Source organism: Eutrigla gurnardus, assembly GCF_963514095.1.
Source record: "Eutrigla gurnardus genome assembly, chromosome: 17".
In the NCBI taxonomy this organism is placed as follows: domain Eukaryota; kingdom Metazoa; phylum Chordata; class Actinopteri; order Perciformes; family Triglidae; genus Eutrigla; species Eutrigla gurnardus.
In genome coordinates, this window is record NC_139928.1 from 10,360,242 (window position 1) to 10,388,080 (window position 27,839).

Here is a 27,839-nt window from a genome sequence, read left to right on the forward strand (position 1 = left end):
GTAATAGTAGTGCTTGCTTACCAGAAGTAACACATTGTCACCATAGCACAATAGCATGGAAAGAAGCACCAATTTAGATGTCAGACGTCTGTGTAAAAGAGCTGTAATAGCCAAGAAAGTACCAACGCTGTATGAGAGTTTGTCTCTTTTCACTTGTCTTCCCAGTCCATACAGGCAGCCTGCTTGTTAGTATTTACTTTTACAGTTGTAAACACTGTAAAAGTGAAAAGTGTGATTCACTGAGAGAACTTATTCTCCAAACCAGGAGGCTGACGGGAGGAGGGGAAAGCAAATTTGCATTTAAACAGCTTGCTCCCTAAAGGACTCGTTCTCCACAGAAATGATTTCTGATAACATCAAAACAAGCTCCAAGAAATAATCTTACACAGCATAACCAAAACATGCTTCATTTAGAGTAGCAATATATGCATGTTACGTTAATTGTATCTGCTTTGATTTAGTGTAAATAACCACCACTGTATTGGAGATGATTGAAACAATTTGTTTTAATAGCATTGATATTATAAGTGCTAATGCCAATCAAAATGAATGACCAGATTTACCCTGAACCCCATTCGCCCCATTATATTTGCTATTTGTCTCCTTTGAGCTGGAAGAACGGCACCCTCTTCCTCATTTGTGCTGCACAGAAATCCGAAAATCTGACCTGGTTGAACCATTTTAATTATAGACCATGTTTTAAATATTGAATTAGTAGAAAACAGGCTGAGACTGATACCACCCTAAGCATTCGCTAAACCACAGTGCAAATTCATTGAAGGCTGATTGCATTAATTTGTCCCCAATGAATGTGGCGATTCACTTATGTTATGTCATGTTTCAGTCTTTCATTCAGTGTGCCGAAGCAGCACTAACATGAAGAGCAATCTTTCTGTGGTCATGTTTTTTTTCTCTCCAAAGTTTCACTATCTAATAAGCTTCTCTTTCTGACTGTCTAAAGACATGTTGGGTTCATGATGGCAAGGATGTTCAAAAGCTGTTCAAAAAGCTTTAATGTGTTTTCATGTTACAATAACCTGAATGGATGACCCAGAGGGCCTTTTTTGCGTTTTTACATTACCTGAAGGCCACTGTAGTCCGACACGCTTGGAAAGGGAGGGGTGAGCAGAGGGATGTCCAGTTGGATGTGGACGCCACTTAAACCTACACAATGCTCCTTTAACTAGAAGCATTAAGCAGCCAAACTATCGTTAGCATTTAGCTTTGTGAGACTGCCCAGGCAACGTAGCGCACTGAGCTAAATGCTAACAATAGTTGCATACTTGCAAGCAAGACAGCAGACTCCATAGTGTCATTTGTTTTGAACAAACAAGTGTTACCCAACATGGCCTCTTCTATTTTAGCCTGCTTCAAGGATCGATGAGTTGTGCATTCAGAGGAAGCAAATCTTAAGCGCTCACCTGTGTCTTAAACATTGGAACCACTGCATTCAATATGATCAAATTGACCTTCCAGTCCCCGAGTCTGATGTTTAAGCAAACACGAACCGACCTCTCAACTTTGTCTGCAATCTTCAGACAGACACTCATGTATGCGCAAGCTGTTTGCTTAAAAAAAAGAAGGTGTTATACCATTGAAGTGAGCCACGGAGCGAGGGTTCGTCTCTCCTGAAGGGGACTAGAAGTTCTGATTCCTGCCTGCGATCATCAGGATTCGGTCATGACTTTGTGCTCGGCGTTCTCTCACTTGCGTCTCATTCCTCATCTCCCCCCGAACATCCTGTGTCACACAAAAAGCCCTCGACGCATCCTCTGCGCAACTTAACATGCCGCACTGCTGAAGAATACTGATTTTTGATAGATAACACGGCTGCGAGTCGGTTCACAAAAGGATTATGAATAGGACGTAAATGAAGCACTCGCTGATACAGATTCATTTGAAGTGCTATTTGGGTTTTCTTATTAAGTGGGTTTTGAGGAGATTGGGCTCTTTACCGACTCGTCTTGATATTCATATTTAGGTCTTTTGTTCACATCGAGTGTCCCAGTCTCTCTTTCCTGATGGAATGAACTGCAAAGTCGAAATTAGTGGACTGATTCACTCGAGCAGCGAGTCAAAAAAATGGATGTACATGCAAGTCTGTTTGAGATCCTTTTTCATTCCAGATCACCCGAGGCGTACTTATCGGGGGGCTTCTTTTGGCGAGGAGGATTCATTTGAAGTTTGCCCCCTGTGTCACATTACTGCCATTCTTTTGTGACTTCAGATGGGATTATTGATCTCGTTGTGCAGAAGAATCCCTACGTGATTGTGAAATCATGTAGCCTATCACCTTCTGCCTCATAGAGAAGCCTCATAAACAGCAAAACATCACACTCGGCATGTGTTTATCTGTTTGGTGGGGCGTGTTTGAATGGTTATCAAGAGGGTGTATGTGGTAAGTGTATGTGTGTATGTGGTAAGTGTGTGTGTTGCCTGTTTATGTGCACGAACAGCTGCATTTCAGACAAAGAATATAATGAAACATAATTATACTCATATGTATTGTTATATTAACAACACAGTAACGTGGTTCAGTCACATTTCCAAACAGAATGTATTGTGATTTTGTTGTGAACTGTCAGACTTTCTATTTTGTTAAATATCCATGTAACGTTCGGGGACATTAGTTTTAATGGTTTATTTGTTGCTAAAATGTAATGGTAGCAGCGGGATTGACATTCTATGAAAAACGACTTCATCCATAATCCCTCTTGACTCATTGGGGGGAAAAGGCTTATTAAATTATTCTAATTTTAGTTTGCATTCTTTTACGTCTATTTAATTTGTGAAAACAGCTTCTTTTTTTTTTAAGCACACTAATGACAGCATCACCGGTGACGTTCACGTGAAGAAAGACTTGCGCTAACCGGAGCGCAGCTCTGACGCGTTTTTCTGCAGCGCGTCTGGCGCACACCGATATAAAACCACGCGGCTCCGAGCACCCAGAAGAGCAGACGAGACGCCTCAGGACAGCGCGCAATCCTCTAATCCTCTGGGAAATGTAAGTAGCACCTTGATACTTGATTCAACCTAAAAAACGGGATTATTATTGTTAAGAAACTTATTTAAAGTCTCTCAACGTGACTTTTCACGATTGTCTGCCGCTGCAAAAGTCTTGGTTAATGAAATATATTCCTAAAAAATAATGTTTGACTATTTTGTTCCAATAAGGATTTTTTTTTAGCTCAATAAATAGAAACAATTTTAAACGGAAGAGGGGATTTAGTGGAAGAAGTGTCGAGTGCTGTATGGACAAACCGTTTCTACGTGTTGATCAGATGCATCCTAATCTGGTGAGCTGGTTGGGGACTCTGGGGTTCCTGCTGTGGGCGCTGCTGTGCCTGGGCGCCCTGACGGAGGGATACCCGGTGAAACCGGAGAACCCGGGGGATGATGCCCCGGCGGAGGATCTGGCCAAGTACTACTCAGCCCTGAGACACTACATCAACCTCATCACAAGACAGAGGTAGGCGGATTGATCACACCTCTCTGCAGGAACAGAATTGTTCACTGGAGGAACTTGATTTCAGGTTTAAACTGGTTGCAAGGAATATATTTTGCACTATTCTTTTCCTCCTCAAATGACTGGAATGGTAAAATGTTTCACTTTCCTTTATAGCCCTAAATACACCAGCTGCAAGGAGGAATGTGGGACTTTAATTTTGGTGGATGGTTCGTCATACAAAAATACAAACAAATAATATATTTAATATGGAGGGAAAATGTTTTTTTCTTTGCTATTATTCAACTGACAATGTTCTTTATAGGAAACATTCCTCAACATTTTAGGATTTTCTGTTTTGTTGTTGACATGGTAATCTGATTTATAAAACAAAGTTTTGCCTGTTGGAGCTGCTAAAGTCCTGCAGATCTGGCTGCAGGTTTTACACCAGTGCAGGGAACACCCGCTGCCCATTTGTCACCTGTAAAAAACCCCAGCATGGCGTGTCCAATCACCCACAGTTTTCAGCTTTCTTCGTGTGTGTCGGGGGCTTGCATGCCGGCTGCAGGCGTTAAGCCACCCAGGGGGACGAGCGCACCAGCACAGCTTATCATCTGAGGGACAGACAAGGAAATATGACCACCTGCGATGCAACTCCTGTCTGTCCCTGCAGGGTCTGGTTCTGGCTGCGTTCAGTCTTCACTGAGATTATAATTGGACTTACAACACAGGGACATGCAGAGTAACGTGTTCCGTTATTTATTTCCCTTTGCTCCATTCAGTCACGGTCTCTCTTTTTTCTCCCTGATGTTTTGTCCCAGATAGTCAATAGGTTAAGCCCTTTAAATTGATGTCTGACTGCCTGCCTGTCTGTCTTTCTTTGTCTCAGGTATGGAAAGAGGTCCAGCCCCGAGATCCTGGACACACTGGTGTCAGAGCTGATGTTGAAGGAAAGCACAGACACCCTCCCACAGCCACGGTGAGTGTAAAACTGTGGGTGTAACATTGTCGTAACCCTCCCCAGAAGCTGACCTCGGGCTTTGCTTCTCTCTCTCCCCAGATATGACCCATCATTGTGGTGATGCTGTCGTCGGTGTCGGCTCCGCCTCGCTGCTGCCCTGCCGCTCTGACATTCTGACCTCGACACATTTGCCACTACACACCCTGCCCCTGTCTCGTCCACCTCGATGAGCCGCCACGTAGATCCGCCCCTTCCTCCTTACCCGTCAGCTACAGTCACAACCGCTTCTAGTATGTGCCATAAAATTGTAAATAGTTTATTCAGAGTTATCATCGTTGAAACTTCAAAGTAAAGTGGGGGGGGGAGGGCATGTTGATTGTATTGTATAATTGTGCTATTAAAGATGAATTGTTTGAAAGAAATGCATTGCTTTGCATCTGTTTGATAGGTGAAATTATTTTAAACAAACTCAGACGTAGCTGAGCAGACTTATAGGGGTATTGGTGCAGTGATTGTTGGCTGACATTGCACTGTGCATTCTATGTGATTAATTATTCGATAAAAAAGGTCACCCAGTTGTCGGATAAGGGAGGGCGTTGGTCCTGAATGCTCCCGTGGTGTCAAAACGGTTTTCACTATTGCTCTCCAGACACATCTCAGACTCTATTCGCCTGATGTCTTCCATCGTGATGAGATCAAATTTAGATTTACTGTGCTGCTCCTCGCCTCCCAGCTGAAATCCTTGACTGTAGCAGCTAATGTAGCTCTACAATAGGTAATTGGGCGACGGGGCATTTAAACTGGGTCTAGCAGGCATGAATGGTCCAGTAAAAGCATAAATGGTCAGAAAACATCAGTCAATTTGAAGCTGCCAATTGGGTAGCTAATGGCGCTCTCTTGTGGCCACAAGGATAAGTACCTACTCTGAAACTAAATGAAGGACGAAATGGCATTTCCAGTAACATCATTGCAATTACACGAGTGGTTAGCCTACCGCAACCTGACATCACATCTGTCCATAGGGAACAAATCAAGCAGTTAAGAGGCAATGCAGACACTCAGTCTGCAATGGAAATGAGATAACCCAAAGGACAGAGAAAAAAATGTACAGGCGGACCCCTGAGTTATTGGTATTCATGTGGTGGTTCGACATTTTAGTGTGGAAAGATATGCAAGCATTAAGAAAATAGTGGACTAACATTTATAACACTCAACCACTGAACTGAGACGCTTCATGGCTCCCTCTCACAGTTTAAGCATTGGATTATCTACGGAGAGCAGATAAAAGTAGATGAAAGATGAATGCGGACATGGAGTCTGGTAAAAAAAATAATGTGCAGGCTGCTATGAGACCATTTATGCTAAGCGTCACTTTGGCTTATTGTTTTAGTGTGTGAATTTGTCTTGTGTCATTAAGCTTTCATTATTGTGATATGCAATTAAGGTTAGTATCATGTTTCTGTTGTTAAAGAGGAAAGCTTTGTATAAGAGAATGTCCCCCCATGGGGATCATCCTTATGTTCCCTAATTTCTATGAAATTTGCCGGCCCATCAAAATTAGTCCCTATGTTCCCTCAGCCCAACATTCCCTCAGCATAGGGGTGGCCCTTCCCAAATGCAAATAACATGTTGTTATGAATCTGAGGGGAAATAGTGCTGAGGAAACATAGGACTGAGGGAACAAAGGGTTGATGGAACATAGGGTTGAGGTTACATGGGGTTGAGGGAACAGGTTTGAGGAAACATAGGGTTGAGTGAACATGGGGTTGAGGGAACATAGGGTTGAGGGAACATGGGACTGAGGGAACATAGGATTGAGGGAACATAGAGCTATAGGAACATAGGGTTGAGGGGACATAGGGCTGATGGAACATAGGGTTGGGGGAACATAGGGTTGAGGGAACATGGGACTAAGGGAACATAGGGTTGAGTGAACATGGAACTGAGGGAACATAGGGTTGATGGAACATAGGGTTGAGGTAACATGGGGTTGAGGGAACATAGAGCTGATGGAACATGGTTGAGGGAAGATAGGGTTGAGGTAACATGGGACTGAGGGAACATGGGGTTGACGGACCATGGGACTGAGGGAACATAGGGTTGAGGTAACATGGGGTTGAGTGAACATAGGGTTGAGGGACCATGTGACTGAGGGAACATAGAGCTGATGGAACATAGGGTTGAGGTAACATGGGGTTGAGGGACCATGGGACTGAGGGAACATAGAGCTGAATGAACATGGGGTTGAGGGAACATAGACACTCCCCTCGCCGTGTAGGTGTAGCTATGCCTACAGCCCTTTGCCCATTTGTTGTCAGAACGAGTAACATTAGTCTTACGCTGTACTTTTTTAAAACTATGCCAGTTTCCTTTTAGCTCCATAGACTATGAAAGTCTAGCACCACATTTACACAATCTCTTTTCCCTGGTAGTCTTCTTTCATACCGACATGTATTTATGTGAATGAACGTGTGTTGGCGATGGTGAGAGAAATATAATACTACATGCTACAATGTATTCACATAGCGAGGGCCGTGCCTACGCTGCCATTGGTCGGTGTGGCGTGACGTCGGGAGAGGAGGCGGGGCGTGTCTGTTTGATTGGCGTCGTGTTCTCTGGTAGTCTGCCGCGGGACCAGGACAGACAGCTGAGGGGGGCCTGAATGTCCAACCGGGACGGTCGGTGGACTACCGCGACCACACACGCACACGCTTCACAGGTAAGTAACGACTCGTGGTCATACTTGTGATATGAAGGTTTTGAATTCATTCATCCTCCGCCTTACAAGCGGGAGGACAAAGAGACTTTGCCGTGTTGGAGATGCAGTAGAGTTTGACAGAAGGGGGAGGTCTGCCCCCAGTAGAGCAGCCTCTCTTCAGACACGTATCAGTCCGGTCGGGCGCCTAGAGTGGAGTCGGACGAGTCCCTTTTCCTTTTCCTGCACATGCAGGACGGATACAGCGGATGAGTTGCAGCCCAGTCGTAAAGTGTGCGCACGCCACGGCCACAATGGCTCGGATGGGTAACAAAAAAATGGCCGCACGTGTGGCGAGGTCGGTGTGAACGTTTCTGGTTGTCTGGTCAGCCGCCAGGAACGGCGCGAGCGTTTTGATGCGGATCCGGCGCACGGTTCGAGTGCCGGGAATCCTGGCGAACTGTCCGGATGCGGCCATGCGTCAGAACCGTGGCGTCGACCCCCCCAACCGCGACAAGGAAGGTATCGGGAAAGAGCCGCAGGTTGTAACGCTGACGGGATGAGGAGGTTGGGACGCGCCACCGTCCCGACCTCGAGAGACGGCGCGTAATGTCAGTAGCGCGTGCACCTATTAAGAACATGCTCTCGTATTTAATTTCATCTAAACCAAACTTTCACAACCAATACCAACATAGCTTTGCTGTAAACTGATGGTGAACATAATGGAGAGGTGGTTTGGCACAGGCTGGCCGACCGGAGACGCAGTCAGACGCTCCTATTGATTTTTATGTTTTGTCCTCCACTGAGATGTATGAGTGCACCACCTAATAATAATACTAATAATAATACTAATTCACGAACACAATGTCTAAACCGCTTTATCGTGAGGGCTTAATCGAAGCATGAAGACCACATACACAACACCACAGACTGCAGCTCTCAATGAGTCCTGGGACTTCCTTGCACACTTGTTAAAGGGTGCTTAGTCTCGTGCACGTGATGGGGGAGAGCCCATGCATGTACAGCATCCTTGGGGATCCTTTCAGGGAGGTGCATGGATCTCGTTGCATCTAAACTAGACTTTATGGATTTTTCTCTCTTCCTTTCAATTTTTGCAATAATCCCTAATCAGATTTGTTGAATCTAATAGAAGGAACAAAAGGAGGAAGAGAAGGAGACTGAGACAGTTTAGTGCATTAGAGGAAATCTGCCATGGGCAGGAGTATCCAGTAAGACTTGGTAAGACCTTCGCGTCCAGGATGACCTTTATTGTTCTGCTAAAGTATTTGGAATAAGGCAAAAAGTTAGACTTCAACCCTCATGCGCATTCCTTCCTGTCAGCAGGGCGGAGGAAAACATGAATTTCAAGTTAAACACATGCTCCCAGTGTTGGAACATACTGGATGAGAGTTGTCAGTGAGTCACTCCAATGCTCGGAAGCTTCTTCTTTTCCATTATTAATAAACGGCTATGCTAGAGATGGTACAGAAAAATGAGGGAGGGGTAGAAAGAGGGAGATGGTCACAGACGTGGCTTGGAGTGACTCACATTTCTCAGTCATGAATATGACCAGAGGGTTGTTATATACACACCTACGATCAACCCTCCCCCGTATAACTAACCCTGTCACCGTTTTGAAGAGTTAATTGCATCTCTGTCAAGAAAGTACACACCTAAATGAATAACCAGTGCAGAGAGGAACGTCGTCTCGGAGGGAAATTTGTGTAAGAATTGCTAGAAGGCAAATGTTTTTGGCAGTTTTTGCTGCAGCCTATAGTGCTGACAAACTGGATTTTGTCCATCACTTAGGCCTTAAAGGGACATGCCACTATAAACAACAACATTCTCCATGACACAAAAACTCTTTCATCAGCTAAAAGAAGACAGATATGTTGAATCAGTTAATAAACAGGCAGCTAAAGATGACAAAATAATACACGTGAGATAATTACCATGTATCTTTCTGCTGAAACGTCATCTGCTGATGAGATTATTTGAGGTTATCGTGTAAGCATATCAAAGTCACTTCCATTTTCACTGGAGCAGCACCGAAGCCCTGAAGGAGATACATGTGTGTTTGCAATTCTTGCCAATATTCAAAAACATGACAAGATGAGCTTGGAAAAAGGAAAACGCGTCATTTGATGTTACTTATCCCTCCCCCCTCGCTCTCTTCTCACACCATATTTTCATCATGCACCATACATTTTTAAACTTTTGCAGTCGTGTTAGGTGCTGTTGCATCACTTCACCCTCCCCCATCCACTCCCTATCTCTCCTTAATGCTGATGAACACTAACAGGAGACTGAGGAGAAGCAGGCGCGGCCATGTGGCGGGTAAGATTATGTCAGGAGGAGGTGCTCATTATTGAGATCACTGCGTGTTCAGTACGGAAGGGCTTTGACGAGCCACGGACGGCCGTGTAATTATATCATCCCAAGCTGCGTGGCAAAGCCCCCCCCCCCCCCCCCCACCCGCCAGCTGCACGATCACGGATGAGGCGAATGAGGTCATTTTTGGTGATGCAGGGAAAGTGCAAATTACGCAACAATTGATGCCCTTGTGACATATTGTGGTAATTTAAACTGCCGTGTCAGGCGTGGAGGTAAGTGTGAATCAGCAAAAAGGTGGATGAAGCTGCATTCTCATCGTTGTGGTCAATTTAGAGACGCTGAGCTGATCTAGTGATCTTTCTGTAGACGGCACCAACAGCTGCAATAATAAGGTGATGACTGGTGAGAAAACAGTTTTGAGTTTAATATTCTGTAGATATTAAACCGCTAAAATGGGCATCTCGGGGGTAGTAGCGTAATCCTCATGTAAGGGCAGCTGTGTTAACACACGGAGTGACCTATATAGGGTTAGTATGAAGGCAGAGGGTGATGGGTGTGGGGCAGGACAGGATGGGCTTCGTTAAGGGATGGTGGTCTTGTGAATTATATGAAAGCCAATTAGGAGCTGCCCCCTCTTAAGATTTCTTTAGTCTATTATGTTGAAGGACTTATTAACAAGAAACGTATCAGCACATCTCTGGGAAACATGGATGGGAAGCAACTAAATCAACAAATCGATTCTAGTTAGTTGAATATGAATTTCTTTAGTCCAGGACAGCCCTATAGCCATTACACATGTACATCCACAAATACACACTACTTCCTTGAATCCCCCTCAAGCACTCTCACTACCATACTGGTTCCATACAGCGCTGCAGCTGAGCACTCAAGTAAAGTTTGATAATTGCCCTCCGCTACCCCCGCAGTCAGCCAAAGAAGCGACATCTGGGCTCCCAGGCGGGAGAGAGCTCGCTGGCCTCTTTTGTGATTCTCAAGTCATTGAGAGGAACTGAGAGTGACGGCGGCTCTGAGAGCCCCTTGCCCCCGGCTCTGTGGCACACAGGAGGGAAAGTTTTAGAGAATAGAGGTGGAGAGAATATATAGAGACGGATTGAATGGTCTCTGCAGGATGGATGCCCGATGGGTTGATTATGTGCGCGTGTTTGTGTTTCATGAGCTCGGGGGGAATGTAGCATCGTACTCCATACGAGAACATGAATTCACAAAATGTGCTCATTGAGACGCGGAGTCGGAGGCCAGATGAGATTTCCCACTTGCGTAAGGTAGAACTGGAGGAATTTAAACCGGCCTGCTGATGTTTGTCTGCGTTGTGAATAGCATGCGTACACACAGGTTTGTGTGAGACAGTAATGATGGTTTGTACAAAAACAAACCCTCTGATTTCTCCCCCCCCTCCCCCATAATCCCACATCCATGAGCTGTCCATCATCTGTGCTTGGCAACTAGGGGGCACTCAGAGGACGTTTGTTGGCTCGTACTTTGCCACGCCAGCCAATGGCAGCCGGGATCGCAACAAAATGACCACTTCCTGTGATTTTCCCCTCCTGTCCCAAGTGGAGGAAAGAGGAGCTGACAGTGATGGTGATTAAAGGACATCTGGGGAGTCCTTTGTCCAGTGTGCGTTCAGAGTTTAAATCAATGTCAGAAAGGTCGACCTGGCTGGTGGAAATATTAAATCGCGCGTCGTAATCATGAACATTCCCCCATCCTTCCATCCATTATCGGTCAACGCTTATCTGCCAGTCCATCACAGGGCTGACACAAAGAGCCTGACAACCATTCATGCTCACATTCACACCTACAGGCAATTTAGAGTCATCGAATAACCAAAGAACAATTTTAATTGCAACGATCACAAAAGAAGCTACAGTTACCTGGCGGTTTCTGGAAACAGACTACAGAGGTGTTTGTATGCGCCGACCACTCCCAATAACCATCTGTTCCCTCTCATCGTCCCATGCATGAGAAGCTTTATTTCTATTTTTTAGGAGTCTCCTCTCTTTCTCCTCTGTTTCATGATTCCCAATGAGCATCTTCCTTATTCTCTGCTCTGAATCTCTTCTCTGACTCCCTCTGCCCGTTTGTATTCTTTCCTCTGAAATCACGTTGCGACCCTTCCCGTCTTTTCCTTCTCGGGTTTTCACCTCCTCTATTCTCTCCTCCCTCTCTGTTCGAAACCTTTGATTGGCCCGGCCTGACTCCTGCCTCGTGGTGCGGATGATTTGGTGAAGAATTGCACCAGTGGCTTTGCCTCCATTAACATTCTTCCAAGGGATATCTTTCACTTTCAATGAGCCTGATTGTAATCTGTGTTGCGTAATGAATTGACCTCTCCCTCTCTCTTCCTCTCTCTCTCTCTCTCTACCTCTCATCTCGTGTCACAATCACCTTGTAAATGCTTGGAAACTGAGTGTTTCCAGTAGAAACTGGGTTGGTATGATGGCGACTAGAGGTCAAGGGTTAAGTGAACGGTGTAACAGGTATACTACTCTACTTATTATCAAATTTTAGGAATAGTTTTGGATGCGTTTATGCACTTAACACAGTGGGCAGGTAGAACCTGTTATTGAAAAGGCCATCCCTCCTTTACTCAGAGCAAGAGAACGAGGGAGACAAAGGAAAAGAGAAGTGAGGCTGAACGAAATGAAGCCTGCAAGAGTGATTATCTTTTTTATTTCCTGGGTGATTGCGGTTATTGGGTATTTGTTATCGCACTATTTCTTTGTTTGTTTTTGGTTGGCTTGCATTTCGTAATGGTCCATTGCACAAAGCAGAGCAGCATGGATTGGTTTAGTGCTCTCAGACTTTGAATTTCTGTGAGACAGATGCTGTTTGAAAACTGTTTGTGTAAAGACCTGTCCACATTCAGAGTCACCTGTGAGTGATCACATGTTGACCTTAGAAATGGCAAAACTAAGATTCCACGTGTTTGTTTTGAAGCTTTCAATCTTCTCTCACAGATTTCATCAGCACATAGTTTCCCAGATGTCTTACAACGGTCTGTGGTTAAAAAAAAAACCTAGGATTCTTCTTGCATGTCAGCTATGAAGACATGTGTTTCTTTTGAAATGCCAATATAAGCATAGCATGATATGAATCCTCCAATATACAGGTCTAGTTCTCCATGATCTACATACAGAAGGTGTGTTTGCGTGTGTTTGCAAGTCAAAGCGAGACTGGAGTTGTTCTGGGGATGAATGCATACTGCCCAGTCATCACTTTTGGAGAACAGTGGCCATTTACTACGTTGGCGGCACCGTGCCAGCTGATGATGCAGGCATCCTTGAATAGCTGAGGACAATGAATCGTCCTGGGTGACTCTGCATTACTCCGAAGGTTCAGTGCAGACGAGACTATATCTTGCAGAAGACGGGGATGACGGATAGATGAAACCGATAATCTGCTGAGAAAGAGCTGATGAAAATGAATGATGAAAACTGGTGTGCGGGAATGCAAGAAGTACTGAATATTAGTGCCTCATAAGGATCTCTCTGTTTCCCTCTCTAGGTCCTCACAGTTGACTGATGAGCAGCCAGTAGGGTCGGGGCTGGGCTACACAGACTGGCACAGGTAAACACAACTTCCTCCCCACCTCTTCCTCAGATCTGACCCTCTGGGCATGTTGGGCGGTTTCCTGCACGCTAACATGATTTAGTCATTTGAGTGGGAGGACAGCCTCTTCAAAGAGAGGATGTGCCGATCATTGCTCTTAAGCCTTTTAAGGGAGTGAGGAAGCGGCTGTTTTTTTTCTGTGTATGGTTATACATCCATGTGGATTACAGATGAGAATATTTACACAAAGGGCCGTGTTAATGTTGTGAAATGAATGTGAAACTGTGAAATTGAAGACAGAGATTTGTATGCAATAATTTACTCCTTATGAATGTTAATTATGATGGTCAGAAATGACATCTGTTACATTACTTGCCCTTGTTGGATACCTTGTATTTATTTAAATGGTGCAGGGTAGTATATCATGTGTCAGACATGGCCCACGAATCTTCACATGGTGATGAATATCAATATCTTGTCCAGGGTGCAGCTTTCTTACAGGCTTCTCCTCCCTTTAAACATACATAAATTGGCTCATTGCTGAATTTATTTGAATCTTATATTTGCTCATTACTCGTAGCTCGGTGATCCTTTATTTTCTTAAAGTCAGTGTTAACGTCCCATGATGCTTGGTTTAAGAAAACAAGACACAGCTGTTCTGCCTCAGTTAAACTCTGTGTGAACTTGGCTGGCGTCTCTCGTCTTCTTATTTTTCTGACAATAAGGCAGACATTTCAGAGGAAAGTCACACACGTGATCAACAAACTGTGAACTGCATTCAGTTCTGCGGGTCTTAATTTCAACTAACTGAGCTATACTCTTCTAAAATCTTCTTTCACACATAAGTTAGAGGCAGTTAGCAAGCCTCCTTCAGCTAAACGCCGAAGCAGGCGGCGTATCGCACCGTTGGCCATGCAGAGATGCTTGAACGCTGGATATTGTGAGAGAAAGAGAGAGAGAGAGATTCTGTAATCCTGTGCTTTCGTGGCCGGATTAAAATCCCATGTCCCAAACTGGGGGGAGGGGTTGACTGGTCATGTTGAGGGTGGGGTGGATGGAGAGGCGGGGCAGATTAAAGCCTACAGATCCGCTCCTAGCACAGCTGTGTTGCTGTGGGAGGGGCCTGTTTTGGTCAACGCTAAACACCGGGACGTATTGGCTGCATCTATTGCGTTTCCTCTGCATGGTGACAGCCTTGATATTTCAGACGAAAGGACAACAAAAACATCTGCTGAGCTTTTGTCTTTTGTATCTTGGACATGTTTACGGTGCAGCTCAAGGGATGGCCCTTCAGTCAGCAGTTTCAGTCAACAAGTACAGGAAGTAATGCGTCCAGCAAAAAAATGGAAATCACCTTGAAATGTTCGTGCATCTATTCTCTGTGATTATTCATTCTCAAGATTTCCTTAAAGTTAAGTCCTACAGTCTCGTGATTAACTAGAAGTTGGTATAAGGTGATAAGGGTGTGTTAATTTAAGAGAGCAAAAGCTCCCGTTAGGCTGACAGGTGCTGTGTTAAGGAGGTGGATGATCGCTGGCCAACACAATCTGCACACGCTGAGAGTTTTCTGCAGTTTTTGCAAAACCGTGAGCAAAGTGAAGGAGAGGAAGAAGGAGGAAAATAATGGGAATGCAGGGTCAGGCCCCCTTCAGTAACACTTATGTAAGATTACTTACATAATGACACATTCAACTGGTGTGTGTGTGTGTGTGTGTGTGTGTGTGTGTGTGTGTGTGTGTGTGTGTGTGTGTGTGTGTGTGTGTGTGTGTGTGTGTGTGTGTGTGTGTGTGTGTGTGTGTGTGTGTGTGTGTGCGCGCGCCTCTGTCTAGACAAGTGGGGCAACGCGACGTTGGGTGGGGTCGGGGGAAACAAGAGGAGGGGTACCCAAGCAAGCCCTTAACAGCAGGAGAGGATTGTGGGATTATACGTGTGTTAGTGTGTGCGCGCGTGTGTGTGTGTCACATCAACGGAGGGGGGTTGATGGTTAGGAAGGGAAGGTATTAAAGCCAGAGTGGAGAGAGAGAGAGGGGGACTGACGAGCGTTGAACGCATGTCCACATCTGTGTGTGCGATCCGGCTCTCTACCTCTCTCTGTCCTTTTTCACGGCCGTCTTTCTGAACTCATCTCCACTTCAGCCTCTTCCCTCTTCAAATGTTTCCCCTTCATCCGTCCTCATCCTCTCCTCCTCTTCCCTCCTGGTATCTTAATATCTCCTGATCTTAATCTCACTCTATTGTCGCTCTCTTTGTGTCTCTTTGCTCCACTCATTCTCTGTCTTCAACCCCCCTCTCTCTCTCTCTCTCTCTTTGGGAGTTTAGCGGGTCAGCAGTGCCAGACAAGACGATTGGAGGACAGAAGACATAGTTGAAGAACTACTGGTGGTTTACTCGTGGTTAGCCTTAGCATACTTGTGGCAGCAGAGAGGCAGAAGGAGGTCTTGGCGATGGTCACAGCTATGGAGGATGCCTGTCCCAATGGGGTACGTGAGGAGGAGGAGGAGGTGACGCCCCCGGCACAGCTTGGCGTGGAGGGGCCCCCAGGAGTGCAGTCCACCCAGGACACAGATACGTCTGGAGGTGAGGAAAGGAGGAGGGTGAGGGGGTGTGTCACCTGGGAGGGGGAAGATATTGTCCTCTTTGTTTTTAAAACTTGAGCAGTATTGTTTGTAAAATGACTCCTACAGAGAGAAGTGGTTTGACAGTTATCTTTATATGGAGATGATGTGATGAACGAGCAGATGAGATGATCATTTTACAAAGTTTTTCATGTCACGTAACACTGGTAATTTAATAGAATAATATTTTCATGTAATTGAAATGTTAAAGTAGGTTTGGTTATGTTTGCATTTGCACTTGTTGTTACTTTAAGCTATTTTACCTCTTTATCCTGTTAAATTAAGTGTCTATTTCAACTATTTAAATTAAATTGAGCAATAACAATTTCAACTGTTTATTCACAATCTCGAGTTTTCAACCTTTCAAATGTTGACCCATTACTTTTAGCTAACATGTGCTATTGCAACCTTTTATTCATTATCTTAAAGTTTTTGCAAACATTGATCTATAACTTTTAACTATGAATTTCAAGCTTCATATACAAACCATTCCTGCATTACCTTTGGATCACTCAACCATTTACCTATTTGTTTAATATGGTAACTGTTTATCCATTACTTTTACTAAATACTAAAGTGTTTGGCTTTTAGCTGTAACTGTTTAGACCTCTCAGCTCCTTCATTAAGTTAGCTAGTTTTAATGCACTCTCAGTTGCAATAGGTGCAGATATTACTGGCTTATAGAAATGTAATTCTTTACTTTTTTCCTATTAGTTTAGCTAGTCTACAATGTTTCCATGTAACCTATCAGCTGCAGGAGGAGTACCTGTTTGTAATCATTGCTTGCTTGGAGAGTTACCTATTTCCCCCAAAGACAGAAAAACACAGAATTAAATATAATTTCCATCTCGTCTCACGTTCCTTGAGAAACAGAATTAGGAATTCTTAAGCAGAGAGGTTCTGTGTTTACAGCACACAGTGCTGGTAGGTGTTTAAATGGTGGCAGAGCCTGCAGACAGACCACAGTGCCACAGAGTGAGGAATTAAGAGCAGGATGATTCATTATGTAAATATGAATGAACCAGCTGAAAAAAAAAACCCCAAAACATTCTACTGGAACTGTCCACAACTTCTTCAGGCCAGGCTTAGCAAGAGGCTCATAGGTGGTTGTATCTCCATGCCATATTTCATGGGATTATAAAGACTTTAGGCAGGAGGCTTTAGTTCATCTCCAATCTCTCACAGGATAGAAAAGCATCTTAGGGTTGCTGTTGGGATGAGTAATGTACACACACAAGTACACGTGGCAGGGGGGGGGGGGGGGGGGGGGGCTGTGGAAGAGCAAACATACCTGTGGCCGAGGACTCGATGACACAATAAGCACCACATCTCTGGATCCAGCTGTTATGTTGAGTCTTTGGAAAACTGAGAACACAGTATTCTCTAAACTTGATTGAATGTAAAAAGTGCGGTCAGGATGGTGGTTTGATGCTTGATCATGTGTGTGTGGATGTGTTTACTACATCTGCAGCTCTGCTCTGAGACGTGTGTGTTTTAGCTTGAGAGTCGTAGTGTGGGGTCCCCAACAGGAACTGAATGTCTTGCTCATACGTACTATTTGTCTGATTTGAGTTTTAGATGTGTCAACATGCAGTAAATGCATTGCTTTATGAATATACTGGTTTTAACAGTCTGCAGTGCGGGTTTAATCTTTCAGTTTGTCCTCCTTTAAGAGGGCCATTAATATTTAAGATATGTTTCTGCTCGAAGCCTTGTGTTGTCGTCCGTGCTCGGTGGTTTTTAAGCCACGGTGAGGTCTTTGATTCAAGAGGAATTGCATTTTCATTCATATCTGACTCCTCTTTCTTAATCATACAACGTGAGGCTTTTGTATATATGGTAACTGATAAAAACCTGACAGTGTTGAGTTTTAGTGGAACGTGTATAATGAATGTATTCATTTTGATGAAAAATACTACCTCCTTACATAACAAGCTTTTTTTCATATCTAGCATGATATGGTTTGTCTGAAAACACATAGAGGAGACTTGAGTGTGACTTTATGACACATGAGTGAAGTTTAAAGATAATAATCATAGTGAATCAGCTGTACCCACGTGCTGACTGGACATATTTACTACCCACATAAGGGTATGATGACAGAGACACACGCTCAAACATAGGCATGCACGTTCCCATGGCTTTAAGGGTCTTAACTGGGTTTACGTGAGCTTTGAGACCCTGGCATTAGGGCGTTAGCTGGCTGATACCTGCGATGCACACCTCTCCCCCTCTCTGTCCGTGTGCACAGAATACAAGACTCAGTAGATTTCATACAAATAATATGTAGGACCATGTGGGGAGTTTTATCATGGACATTTCCCAAACTGATTCAATTGTATTCAGCCAGAACAGACCAGACTTACTATACATCCAGACTTTAATTTGATGTTTTTGGGGCCAAGCTGTGTGGTCGGTGTGCAGAACTCTGCATTAAGATAGTAAAAAATGAACATCAGTGTATAATATTTATATGATATGTGCTTTTTAACCGAGTTGTGCAATAATTGAGTCACTAGTGAAGGTTAGTGTGTATGCAGATTCTGAATTTATCTTGTGTGTGTTTATCCTTCGTATGACTTTCACACCTGGCTAGCTCACCTTATCTCTGTCTCTGTCTTTCTTATCTCTCGACCAGTCCGTCCAGCCATGCAGCAGGTGTTGGATAACCCGGGGGAGCCGCCCACCTCCGGGGGCGCCAAAGACATCGACCTGCTCTTCCTGCGCGGCATCATGGAAAGTCCCACTGTACGTTCCCTGGCTAAGGTAGCACACGCACATAGCTCGGGGTGAGCGGACTAACCGCTGGCCACCTTCGAGCCCCCACCCCTCTCACTCCGCTCCCAGCAGTGCTTTGCTTGCTGTGGCCGAGGTGCACAGAAGGATTGCACAAATGAATACATGAAAAAGTGCTGCAGCTTCACACTGCTTTGCCTATTTTTTTAATGATGTATTGCATCACCTCTGCACACAAAGCGTTTGCTCTAACACACACCTTCTCTGCTGTAGCGAGTCCAGCGAGCAGTGAGTTCAATAAGAGGACAGCTGTTGTTCCTGCAAGACAGGCTGCAGTCATGTTCAGCCATTCAGCTTCTGACTAAACATTAATAAATATTACTTTGCCTTTTAGCGTTGTAACACAAGGAGGCCGCTTGTTTACAGAGCAAAATAAACTCATAGTAAATCACCCGTATGAAGAATCCCACTACACAACAAAATCCAGTTACATTTATCCGTCCGCACTCCCAAATACTACGCGTAACACAGTCATAGTCAACAGTCCTTTAACCAAGGGACCACAATGGAAATAAGCCTACTGGCTGTTTTGTGTTATCCTTTTGACACAATGTACTTATGTATGTTTATCTTTGTACATGTGTCAATGAAGAAATATAAAAAAAATAGAATAGAAGAAGAATTATAAAACTTAAATTCATAAGCCTGTCTGTCTCCCTCAGGCTCACGAACAGCTGGAGGAAGTGAAGCTGGAGGCGGTGCAGGACAACAATGTGGAGCTGGTGACGGAGATCCTCGGCGACATCAGCAATCTCAAGGTGAAAGACGACAGCGCGGCGGAACTGTCCAGGATCCTCACGGAGCCACATTTCCAGGTGAGATGGGGGGCGCAGCACACACAGGTAGAGCTCAAACAGACGGCATGTATGGATGTAATTGTCCTGCCAGTGGATTGAATGTTGATTCACCGCCGGAAGTAATCTACAGGTGGTAAGTGACAGAAATAAACCTCACAAAGGCTTTTCAAATGATGCTTTTTTAGAGCTAAATTCACTGCATGTTTATGTGAATATGAGATTAGTCTTGATAATTTTTTTGTTAAAGTTTATTGTACCGTGAGCGTTAAGCTCAGCCTTTGTTGTAATGTAATTGACTGTAGTTACCGTAGCACAGAGCTGATGTTTTGGATCTCGTCCTCATGCATCAATAGAACGTTAACCTTTATCCTTGGACCTACCAGGGGCTTTAGACAGGCTCAACCAATAGGAGTTAGACCTCTGAGCCAAGCACAGCATCTGCACCAATCAGAGCCCTTTCTGCTGTAAGCTGAAGGATAAGACCCTGTTGACCTACTGAGAGTAGAGAGACAGAGAGGGAGGGAGTTACGGTTAGGAAGAAAGGAGACAGGAAATGAGGGGATATGACAGATATGACATCAAATAGGAAGTGTGAGTTCACAGACTTGTTTTCTTCACCAATACTTTTGCCTGTTTTTCTAATTGTTGGAAAGATATTTCTGAAAGTTGTGCTGGAAGCATCTCAAAAACCAGGCTTTGATTAAAGTTAATGGATGGATACTCAGCAAACCAAGAATTTATTGATGAGGTTTTGGTGCTAATCCATATTAGATTTGAGCCATTAGATTATTAGTTTTTTTGGCCACTATTTAGGCAAATCCACACAGCTTGATATTTACATTTTACTTTGGAAAATCAAACCCGGCAGACACATGATAAACAAACAGATGCCACATCATTATATATTAGTGTATTAGATAGATCATCACTGCTGGTAAAAGCTTCTGCTCTACTGCCTTTCAGTTGACTCAGTTCATCTATCCACATATTATACAGCTATGATCTCATTTTGACTTTCTTACACGACACTTCTTAAAGGTAACACAAAGTTGCAGTTTTGTTGACATTTACACACTCAGCAAAACCTAAAAACTGTGTGTTTCATTTAGCAAGGGTGTATTTTATTCTTCTCTCCTTCTCACTTTTGTCCTCCTCTCTTTCTTGCAGTCTCTTTTGGAGGCACACGACATGGTGGCTTCTAAGTGCTACGAAGTCCCACCCCCGACTGAGACGACCAATGATGCAGCAGTGAACAGCGCTCTGATGCAGGCCGACGCCGTGCGCATGATTGGCATCCGAAAGAAGGCCGGAGAGCCACTGGTGAGCAGAGAAAGAGTGTGTGTGTGTGTGTGTGTGTGTGTGTGTGTGTGTGTGTGTGTGTGTGTGTGTGTGTGTGTGTGTGTGTGTGTGTGTGTGTGTGTGTGTGTGTGTGTGTGTGTGTGTGTGTGTGTGTGTGTGTGTGTGTGTGTGTGTGTGTGTGTGTGTGTGTGTGCTGGAGGGGAGTGATTGAGTACATGATTAAGCAAATGAATGGCTGCCGGTGCAGTAGATGTCAGAACGTAGAATTGTGGGTGGAGGTGAGTGAATCGGGGCGTGTGTGAGTGCTACAGTCATATATCTAGAGGACACACATGACCCTGCTATCTTCTCCCTTTTCAGGGCGTGACATTCCGTGTGAGAAAGACGATCTCGTCATTGCTAGAATCCTTCATGGCGGCATGATTGACAGGCAGGGTCTGCTCCACGTGGGCGACATCATAAAGGAAGTGAACGGGAAGGACGTCGGCAACAACCCCACCGAGCTGCAGGAGATGCTCAAAGACTGCAGCGGTGGGATCACGCTAAAAATACTCCCGAGCTACCGGGATGCTCCCGCCCCTCCACAGGTAAACGACCGGATAGTGCAAACACAAGCACGCACACTTATGTAATGGGTGGCAGATGTTGGGCAGTCGTACAGGGCTGGTGATCTGTCCTATGGCTCTCCCACAATCCCCTGCGCAGGAATGTGAACCCTGGGAGCCCTATTAATAACACTCCACAAGCTATCTGGGTCACACTAGCTGTTTCTGTCTCACACACACACACACACACACGTACGCTTCCTGTGACCTCATGCCCCCTCACATGGAAACTACAGTAATTTACGGTATTTTTAGATATTTCCTCTCATGCATGAACCACAAAATCCTGAAGAAATAAGACATGAACTTGGAAATGCTTGGAGGAAGAGCAGTGAAAGCGAATGAGACATGTTTTAAAATCCCATCCTGCTCCCCGGGCCCAGGGCGTGCTGCGCAGTGTATTTTACTAGCTGGTTTTATTGCCCCCTCTGGTTGCTTGTTTAATCAGATGCATCAGCCAGAGCACTTTACCTTCCTGGCAAAGGCCTCCACTGTTGGTGCAGCGGGAACAGCTGTGTCGGGTGCAGTGTGCGACGTCGGACGTAATGGGTGTGAATGAGCCACCGTTATTGTGGCAAAGTGTGACACCATGCTGGGCTTGAATGTGTGGGTTTGTACGTACGTGAGGGTGGGCATGTTGGGTGTATGGCTTTCTTTTGTTATTCTAAGGAAGCCAATGAGTATGAATTAATTTAAAACTTGTACGTCATAGGTGTATGTGCGGCCGTACTTCGACTACGACCCAGCAAATGACAACCTGATCCCATGCCGAGAAGCCGGGATGGCCTTCAAGAAAGGCGACATCCTTCAGATTGTAAACAGAGAGGATCCTAACTGGTGGCAGGTGAGCTCTCCTCCATGTGTTTCCTTGTAGTGTCCGCCATTTAAAAATCACAGTGACGTGAAGATTTCAAGCCTTAACCGCACTGATCTGTAATCTGTGCCAGGCATGCCATATGGTCGGGGGGGCTACAGGACTGATACCCAGTCAGTTCTTAGAAGAGAAGAGGAAAGCTTTTGTCCCTCGAGACTTCGAGGGATCAGGTATGTGTGTTTCTCAGTGGTGTTGATGACCTGACCTTTGAATTAACACTGTAGATTGTGTTTTTGTTGGAGCTTAAACATGCAGGAGTGTCCTGTTTCTCTCTTTGGCAATCCTGAGGTTGGGAATGTGGAAACGCATTAAGGCTGTCAATTGGTTTGCACTGATTTGCTATTGGTTTTACTTCTGAAAACATATTTATGCAAGAAGGCCTGAGAAGATTTCCAACACATGGAAAATGGTCCATATCTGCCCCCATCTGGCCAAAGGCTGTAATAGCACAGACATACGAGCTCATAAATGTCTTGTTTTGTAGGGATCCTTTGTGGAACCATAGCTGGAAAAAAGAAGAAGAAGATGATGTACCTGACAGCCAAGAATGCAGGTCAGAAGGAAGACTGTTTATGCTGTTGATTTGATATACATTTTTAGTATATGTTGCTCTCATTGGGTAATAAATGTACCTGTGTTTAAACAGAGTTTGACAGACATGAGCTGCAGATCTATGAGGAAGTGGCAAAGGTGCCAGCATTCCAGAGAAAGACGCTGGTTCTGATCGGTGCTCAGGGTGTGGGCCGACGCAGCCTGAAGAACCGGCTGATGGTCCTCCAACCCACGCGCTTTGGCACCACTATGCCATGTACGTCATGTTCGGGTTTTTGATTTTGAAATCCTGCCCCACCCTAACACAAAAATGTGTTTTGAACTTTTACAAACGACTGAACAAACATTTAACCGAGTGGGTGTTTTTTTTTTTCAGACACGTCACGGCGGCCCCGTGATGATGAGCTGGACGGGAACTCCTACCACTTCACTACAAGGACAGAGATGGAGGTGGACGTGAAGGCTGGCCGCTTCCTGGAACACGGCGAGTATGACGGCAACCTCTATGGCACCAAGATCGAGTCCATCCACGAGGTGGTGGGCACGGGTCGCACCTGCATCCTGGACGTCAACCCTCAGGTAAGAGGAGGTTGTGTAGAGGGTCCTCTCGGAGAGAACCATTAGCAGAATTATGGATGGATTGGGGAATGACTAATGAGCCATGGCTGTATTGTCACCTACTGTGTCTCTCCTCAGGCTCTGAAAGTCTTGAAAACAGCAGAGTTCATGCCTTACGTGGTGTATATCGCAGCGCCAGATTTCGACACGCTCAAGGGCATGCACAAAGCTGTGGTGGACGCAGGCATCACCACTAAGCAACTCACGGTGGGTCATCATATCCCCACGGGGCAACGACCTCAAGGCATCCTGATGAAATGAAATTTTCTCTGAGCAGCCCTGATGTGTGCAGGCTATCTGTAGCTTTCATATACTTCCACAACTCACCTGTCCGCTGTGTGTTGACAGGATGTGGACCTGAGGAAGACGGTGGATGAGAGCGCTCGGATCCAGAGGGCTTACAGCCACTACTTCGACCTGACCATCGTCAACGACAACCTGGACAAGGCCTTCGAGACGTTACATGCGGAGGTGGACAAACTGTGCAGTGAAGCCCAGTGGGTCCCTGTGAACTGGGTGTACTGAGGACCAGCTGCAGTGACATTGACCCACCAGCATGTCTGTGACCACAAAGGCCAAAGAAGAGGAGAAGAGGGCAGAGTTACTTCTGCAAAAATAACATAGTTAAAAAAAAAAATCATATTGCTCTTCCTCCTCGAAGGCCTGCACACGGTGCAACTTTTTTTTCTACTCAAAACTCGAAGGGAAAGAGTGCTTATTTATTTTGTAACTTTTTATGAAAGATCTTTCTATTCAATGTGGAATTCCATTGAGAATGAAACAAAAAAATCTGGTCACATACGCGGGCCATATTTTTGCATTAATTTATTGTCGTAGTTACACGTCTTATTTTTTAGTCGTTTTCCTTGATTTAATTGGTTTAGCCTGTCTTCGCGGACATCCAGGATTCACAATCTCCATCCGATCTCCAGACGAGGAAAGGAGATGGATTAGAAGGTCTTTGAGCAGTCATTGTCCAAGAAACCTGTCAGTGTCACGCATCGTTGTCATGCCCGAGCGACCCGCGTAGCTGTTTTTATTTTCACATCCAAACAACTTAATCCTTGAGTGTTTTAATGCAGACGGCCCCAAACTCTGATATCAGTGTCCTCCACGGGATCAACTGGGCAGAAATAAAGAGGTTAGAAATGCCTGTTTGCGCACAAGTATGTAACAGAAAAACTTTATAATGTACTTTTTCAAGATCAAGCACTGTTCATTTTGTCTAGTTTTGTTTTCTTATACTTGTTTTTCATCAGTGTGGTGGTTTATACATGTAGCGTGTAGTGTTTTGTTGTTCCATTGATTTGTTTTTAATGATCCTGTCTGTCTGTGTGGAGTATGACCATCTATGTTGTCATTGACCCCCTTTTTTGCCGTCTACATAAGCCAATTTGTGAATGTTTTATATATGTGAATGTGGCACAAATCCACTCCCTCCTCATGGTTATTCTATTAAGTGTTGCAGTATGCCAAAGCCCTGATCATACTCCAAATAAAGTTTAAAGTTCACCCTATTATTACATTTGGTTGGTATTTCAGCTCTAGGCTTTGTAAATGTAAAATTCAACAAATGACTTAAATCGTAAAATACAACTAGGAATGCAAAAAGTTATAACTAGCAGCATTGTTTGTCTAAAAATGTCTATTCAAAACAAGTAAAACAAATATTTTAAAAAATGCCATTAAAGGTCTGGCCATTTGACTAGTTTTCATTTCAAATTAATTTGTTCTGATACCCGTTTTGGATTTCAGGAAAATACATTTTAGACCCAAATAAATGACTATATATGAATATAATACTGACATAATACTGGGAATGAAACCTCGGTCACCTCATCAAAATGTGTGTGTAAAACCAAGTGTAAAGAACTGTCGAGTACAAAAACTTGCAATTCATTTTCTATATTTTTAGACGATTGTACTTAATCAAAATACTTGAATAACATTTAACATGTGAGAAAATGTTACTCTTCTGTGATTAAAAAAAAATTACTGTACTGGAATGGTGGCAGAATATCTTCAAAACCGGGCAAATAAAGCCAAAACTATCTGCATGCCTAAACACCACAAGCGGTAAGAGAGAAACTGTAATTCCTGTGAACTCGTCCTCTCCAGAGGCCGTTTTGGGAAAAGCACAGGTGTTACTAATTACACTAACGAGCGCTGTGTGCAATCAAGCGTCTTCTGTATGGGAAGCCTGGGCACACAACTATCCGCAAGATGACGTCACTAGAGGTAAGTGAGAACGTTTTTAATTTGGATGAAATTGTTTTGAACAAAATTGCGAGGAAGGCATTGTGTACTTATATGAAAAGTTAGAATATCTGCCTCGCTGTTAGATCTCATGCACTGAAATGGCCGGGTGATGAGGAACCACTGCCTTTAACTGAACGCAGAAGCACTAGTGTGTTTTTAATGATAACAATATTGTAATTTAGTTTTTTTAACTACTAAAAAAACGATTAATTCAAGAACTCTGTAGTTTTAGTGGCGTTTCTGGCAACAGTTTGTTTAAAGTGAGTGAAACATGAGTGATGGTTGAATTCCATTTAGCTTGAATTCCATTTTTACTTGAATATAACTGCGCCATTGTTAATATTACCAGTAACGTCTGCGCTTTTGCCTGCGGTTGCATCCCGGCTCAAAGGCTGCAACAAAAATGGGAGACTAGACGAGATAAAAGTAATAAATATACACATGTATGTCCCAAAATAACTGAAACTAACCAAACAAATGTGCAAAGTCTGTGATGTATGCTAGCTTTTAGACCTGGAGCCACAATCAGGCTCAGCTGTGGCCCATCAACGTTTAACGTCCTCCGAGACGAGGGAAAGGAATACTGACCCCTGCTGGATAGGAGGAGTCGTCACACCAATATGTGAAGTCAACATGTTCAATTTACAAACCATTCTTAATAGGAATCACAGAATGTTTCAATCATAACATCAAATTATTACAGAGAACAGTAAAGTTTTTTTTAAACATTTTTATTAATTAACGCAACTTACAGTCAAGCCAAAGAGTGAGCTATATTAAGTGATACGTATTCACATTATGTCCTAACAGGGTTTACAGCATATCTTGTGTTCTGTAAGCATAATTGTTAACAAAAATAAGGAAATGTAAAATAGAAATCAAAAGCTTACACCTTTTACAACAAGAAACAAGGAGCTTAGCAGTGGATGTGAACAAATTAAAATCAGCAACATAAAGACCCTCACCAGAACAGGAATGACAGCAAATTCAGTTTTGGCATGTCGTGGTTTAAATAAGGGAGAAGATAGAGACAGAGAGAGAAATAAAAAAATAACAACAACTCAAAACTGAGCTCAAAATGACACAGATGAAGGGAGGTTTGAATTCACACGGCTGTGCAGGGCTGCCTTTGCCAAGAGACTTTGGTCACTTTGATTCTCAATCATGGCTTACAATGGAAAAAAAAGCACAATGTATAAAATAAAAAATGGCCTTAGATGAAAAAAAAAAAAAAACATCAAGAAAAATGGAGTGTCCTGGAATCAGTTCTATGAGTGAATGAATGGGGGAATTTATTTCATTTTTTTTATTAAAGAAACTACAGATGATTTGGTTTCCTTAAATGAGTGGAGTACAACTCCAGGACAGCCCCTACATTCATAGGAGGTAGATAACATGGCATTGAGAGGCAAACTCTTCAAGAAATGTGTCGGATGGGAAATAGAGTCTCTGTCAAGTCTGTGAAATTGTCGTGCATAATTTGTTCAACATTTAAGGCCAAATGGGAACCTCACGAGTAGATCTAAGGCTATTTTAAGACAAAGGTGTGGGGGAGGGGACAGCAGATAACAGCCCTTTCACGACAATACCTGAGTCAACAGTCGCGTTATACCGCAGAGCTTCGCAGGATGCTCCGTGTGCATCTACTAAACCCGATATTTATTTATTTTTTTGGCTACACAGACACAGAGAGTATGCAAAAACAAAAAGACAGAGCACAGAAACATGATGCGGCTACAAGTGAGAAATATTCGGAGGAGATTTTGCGTAAAAATTGCATAAATGACGCATTATCATTTGGCCACAAAGTGTAACGTACTCCTTTGTTACAACAGAACTATATTCAGATTTACCAGTTGCGGGGGTGTGCACAGCCTGACGTGACATTCAAACCTCCCAAAAGGGGAAAATTAAAAATTTTATTGGACAATATGAAGTACAGAAAAAAAGTCAATGCAGCATATATCAGGCTTATGAGGTACTTCATGAATATATAGATATATCAACCTTTTTAGAAAAGCTCTTCAAAGTCATATTATTCCTTATAATTCCTATTGATAGCATAAAATACCTCGTCAGTTATTTTTTTTACTTTCTGCCCGACCTTAAGTGGGCAATTTCTTTTTGAGACTGCTTTGAAAGTGCAAAACACAAATACTGATCGTTCTATGCAGCATCTACACACAAGGTTGCATGATAATTAAAAAAGGAAATTATTGTTTGTATGTGGTGCAGGAGATTTTGCCAAACCTTTATGTTGAAAAGACTCACAAACCCAATGGTTGGGATCAGATGGAGAAGAGAGAGAGAGAGAGAGAGAGAGATCTGACAAAAGGCACACATAAAACAACTACAAACACACAGGATGTTTTCAGTTTAGACTAAATCACAACAATCTGTAGTTAATTGCCACACA

General features: G+C 43.8%; 2 protein-coding genes across 2 annotated transcripts; both read left to right on the top strand.

Annotated features, from left to right (window-relative positions):
• Positions 1-2,845: 2,845 nt before the first annotated feature.
• npy (neuropeptide Y) lies at positions 2,846-4,815 on the top strand. Its single transcript, XM_084032543.1, has 4 exons — positions 2,846-3,004; positions 3,282-3,469; positions 4,335-4,424; positions 4,506-4,815. Exons 2-4 carry the CDS (start codon positions 3,282-3,284, stop codon positions 4,525-4,527), a joined length of 300 nt encoding a protein of 99 aa, XP_083888669.1. The 5' UTR covers positions 2,846-3,004; the 3' UTR covers positions 4,528-4,815.
• A 2,173-nt stretch (positions 4,816-6,988) lies between these two features.
• On the top strand, positions 6,989-24,802 carry pals2b (protein associated with LIN7 2, MAGUK p55 family member b). The gene is given in 15 exon segments (XM_084032801.1): positions 6,989-7,125; positions 12,964-13,026; positions 15,328-15,585; positions 18,262-18,371; positions 19,082-19,234; positions 20,384-20,536; positions 20,876-20,888; positions 20,891-21,102; positions 21,833-21,964; positions 22,068-22,164; positions 22,479-22,547; positions 22,641-22,802; positions 22,923-23,125; positions 23,243-23,371; positions 23,513-24,802. Coding segments are annotated over 13 exon segments (1,743 nt in total). The 5' UTR covers positions 6,989-7,125; positions 12,964-13,026; positions 15,328-15,452; the 3' UTR covers positions 23,690-24,802.
• The last annotated feature ends 3,037 nt before the right edge of the window (positions 24,803-27,839 follow it).

Excerpts from the sequence above, each read along its gene's own strand:
- npy (XM_084032543.1), top strand. The coding sequence starts at position 3,282 with ATGCATCCTAATCTGGTGAGCTGGTTGGGGACTCTGGGGTTCCTGCTG. Across the intron at positions 3,470-4,334 it reads AACCTCATCACAAGACAGAG|GTATGGAAAGAGGTCCAGCC; the intron begins GTAGGCGGATTG and ends TCTTTGTCTCAG. Across the intron at positions 4,425-4,505 it reads GACACCCTCCCACAGCCACG|ATATGACCCATCATTGTGGT; the intron begins GTGAGTGTAAAA and ends CTCTCTCCCCAG.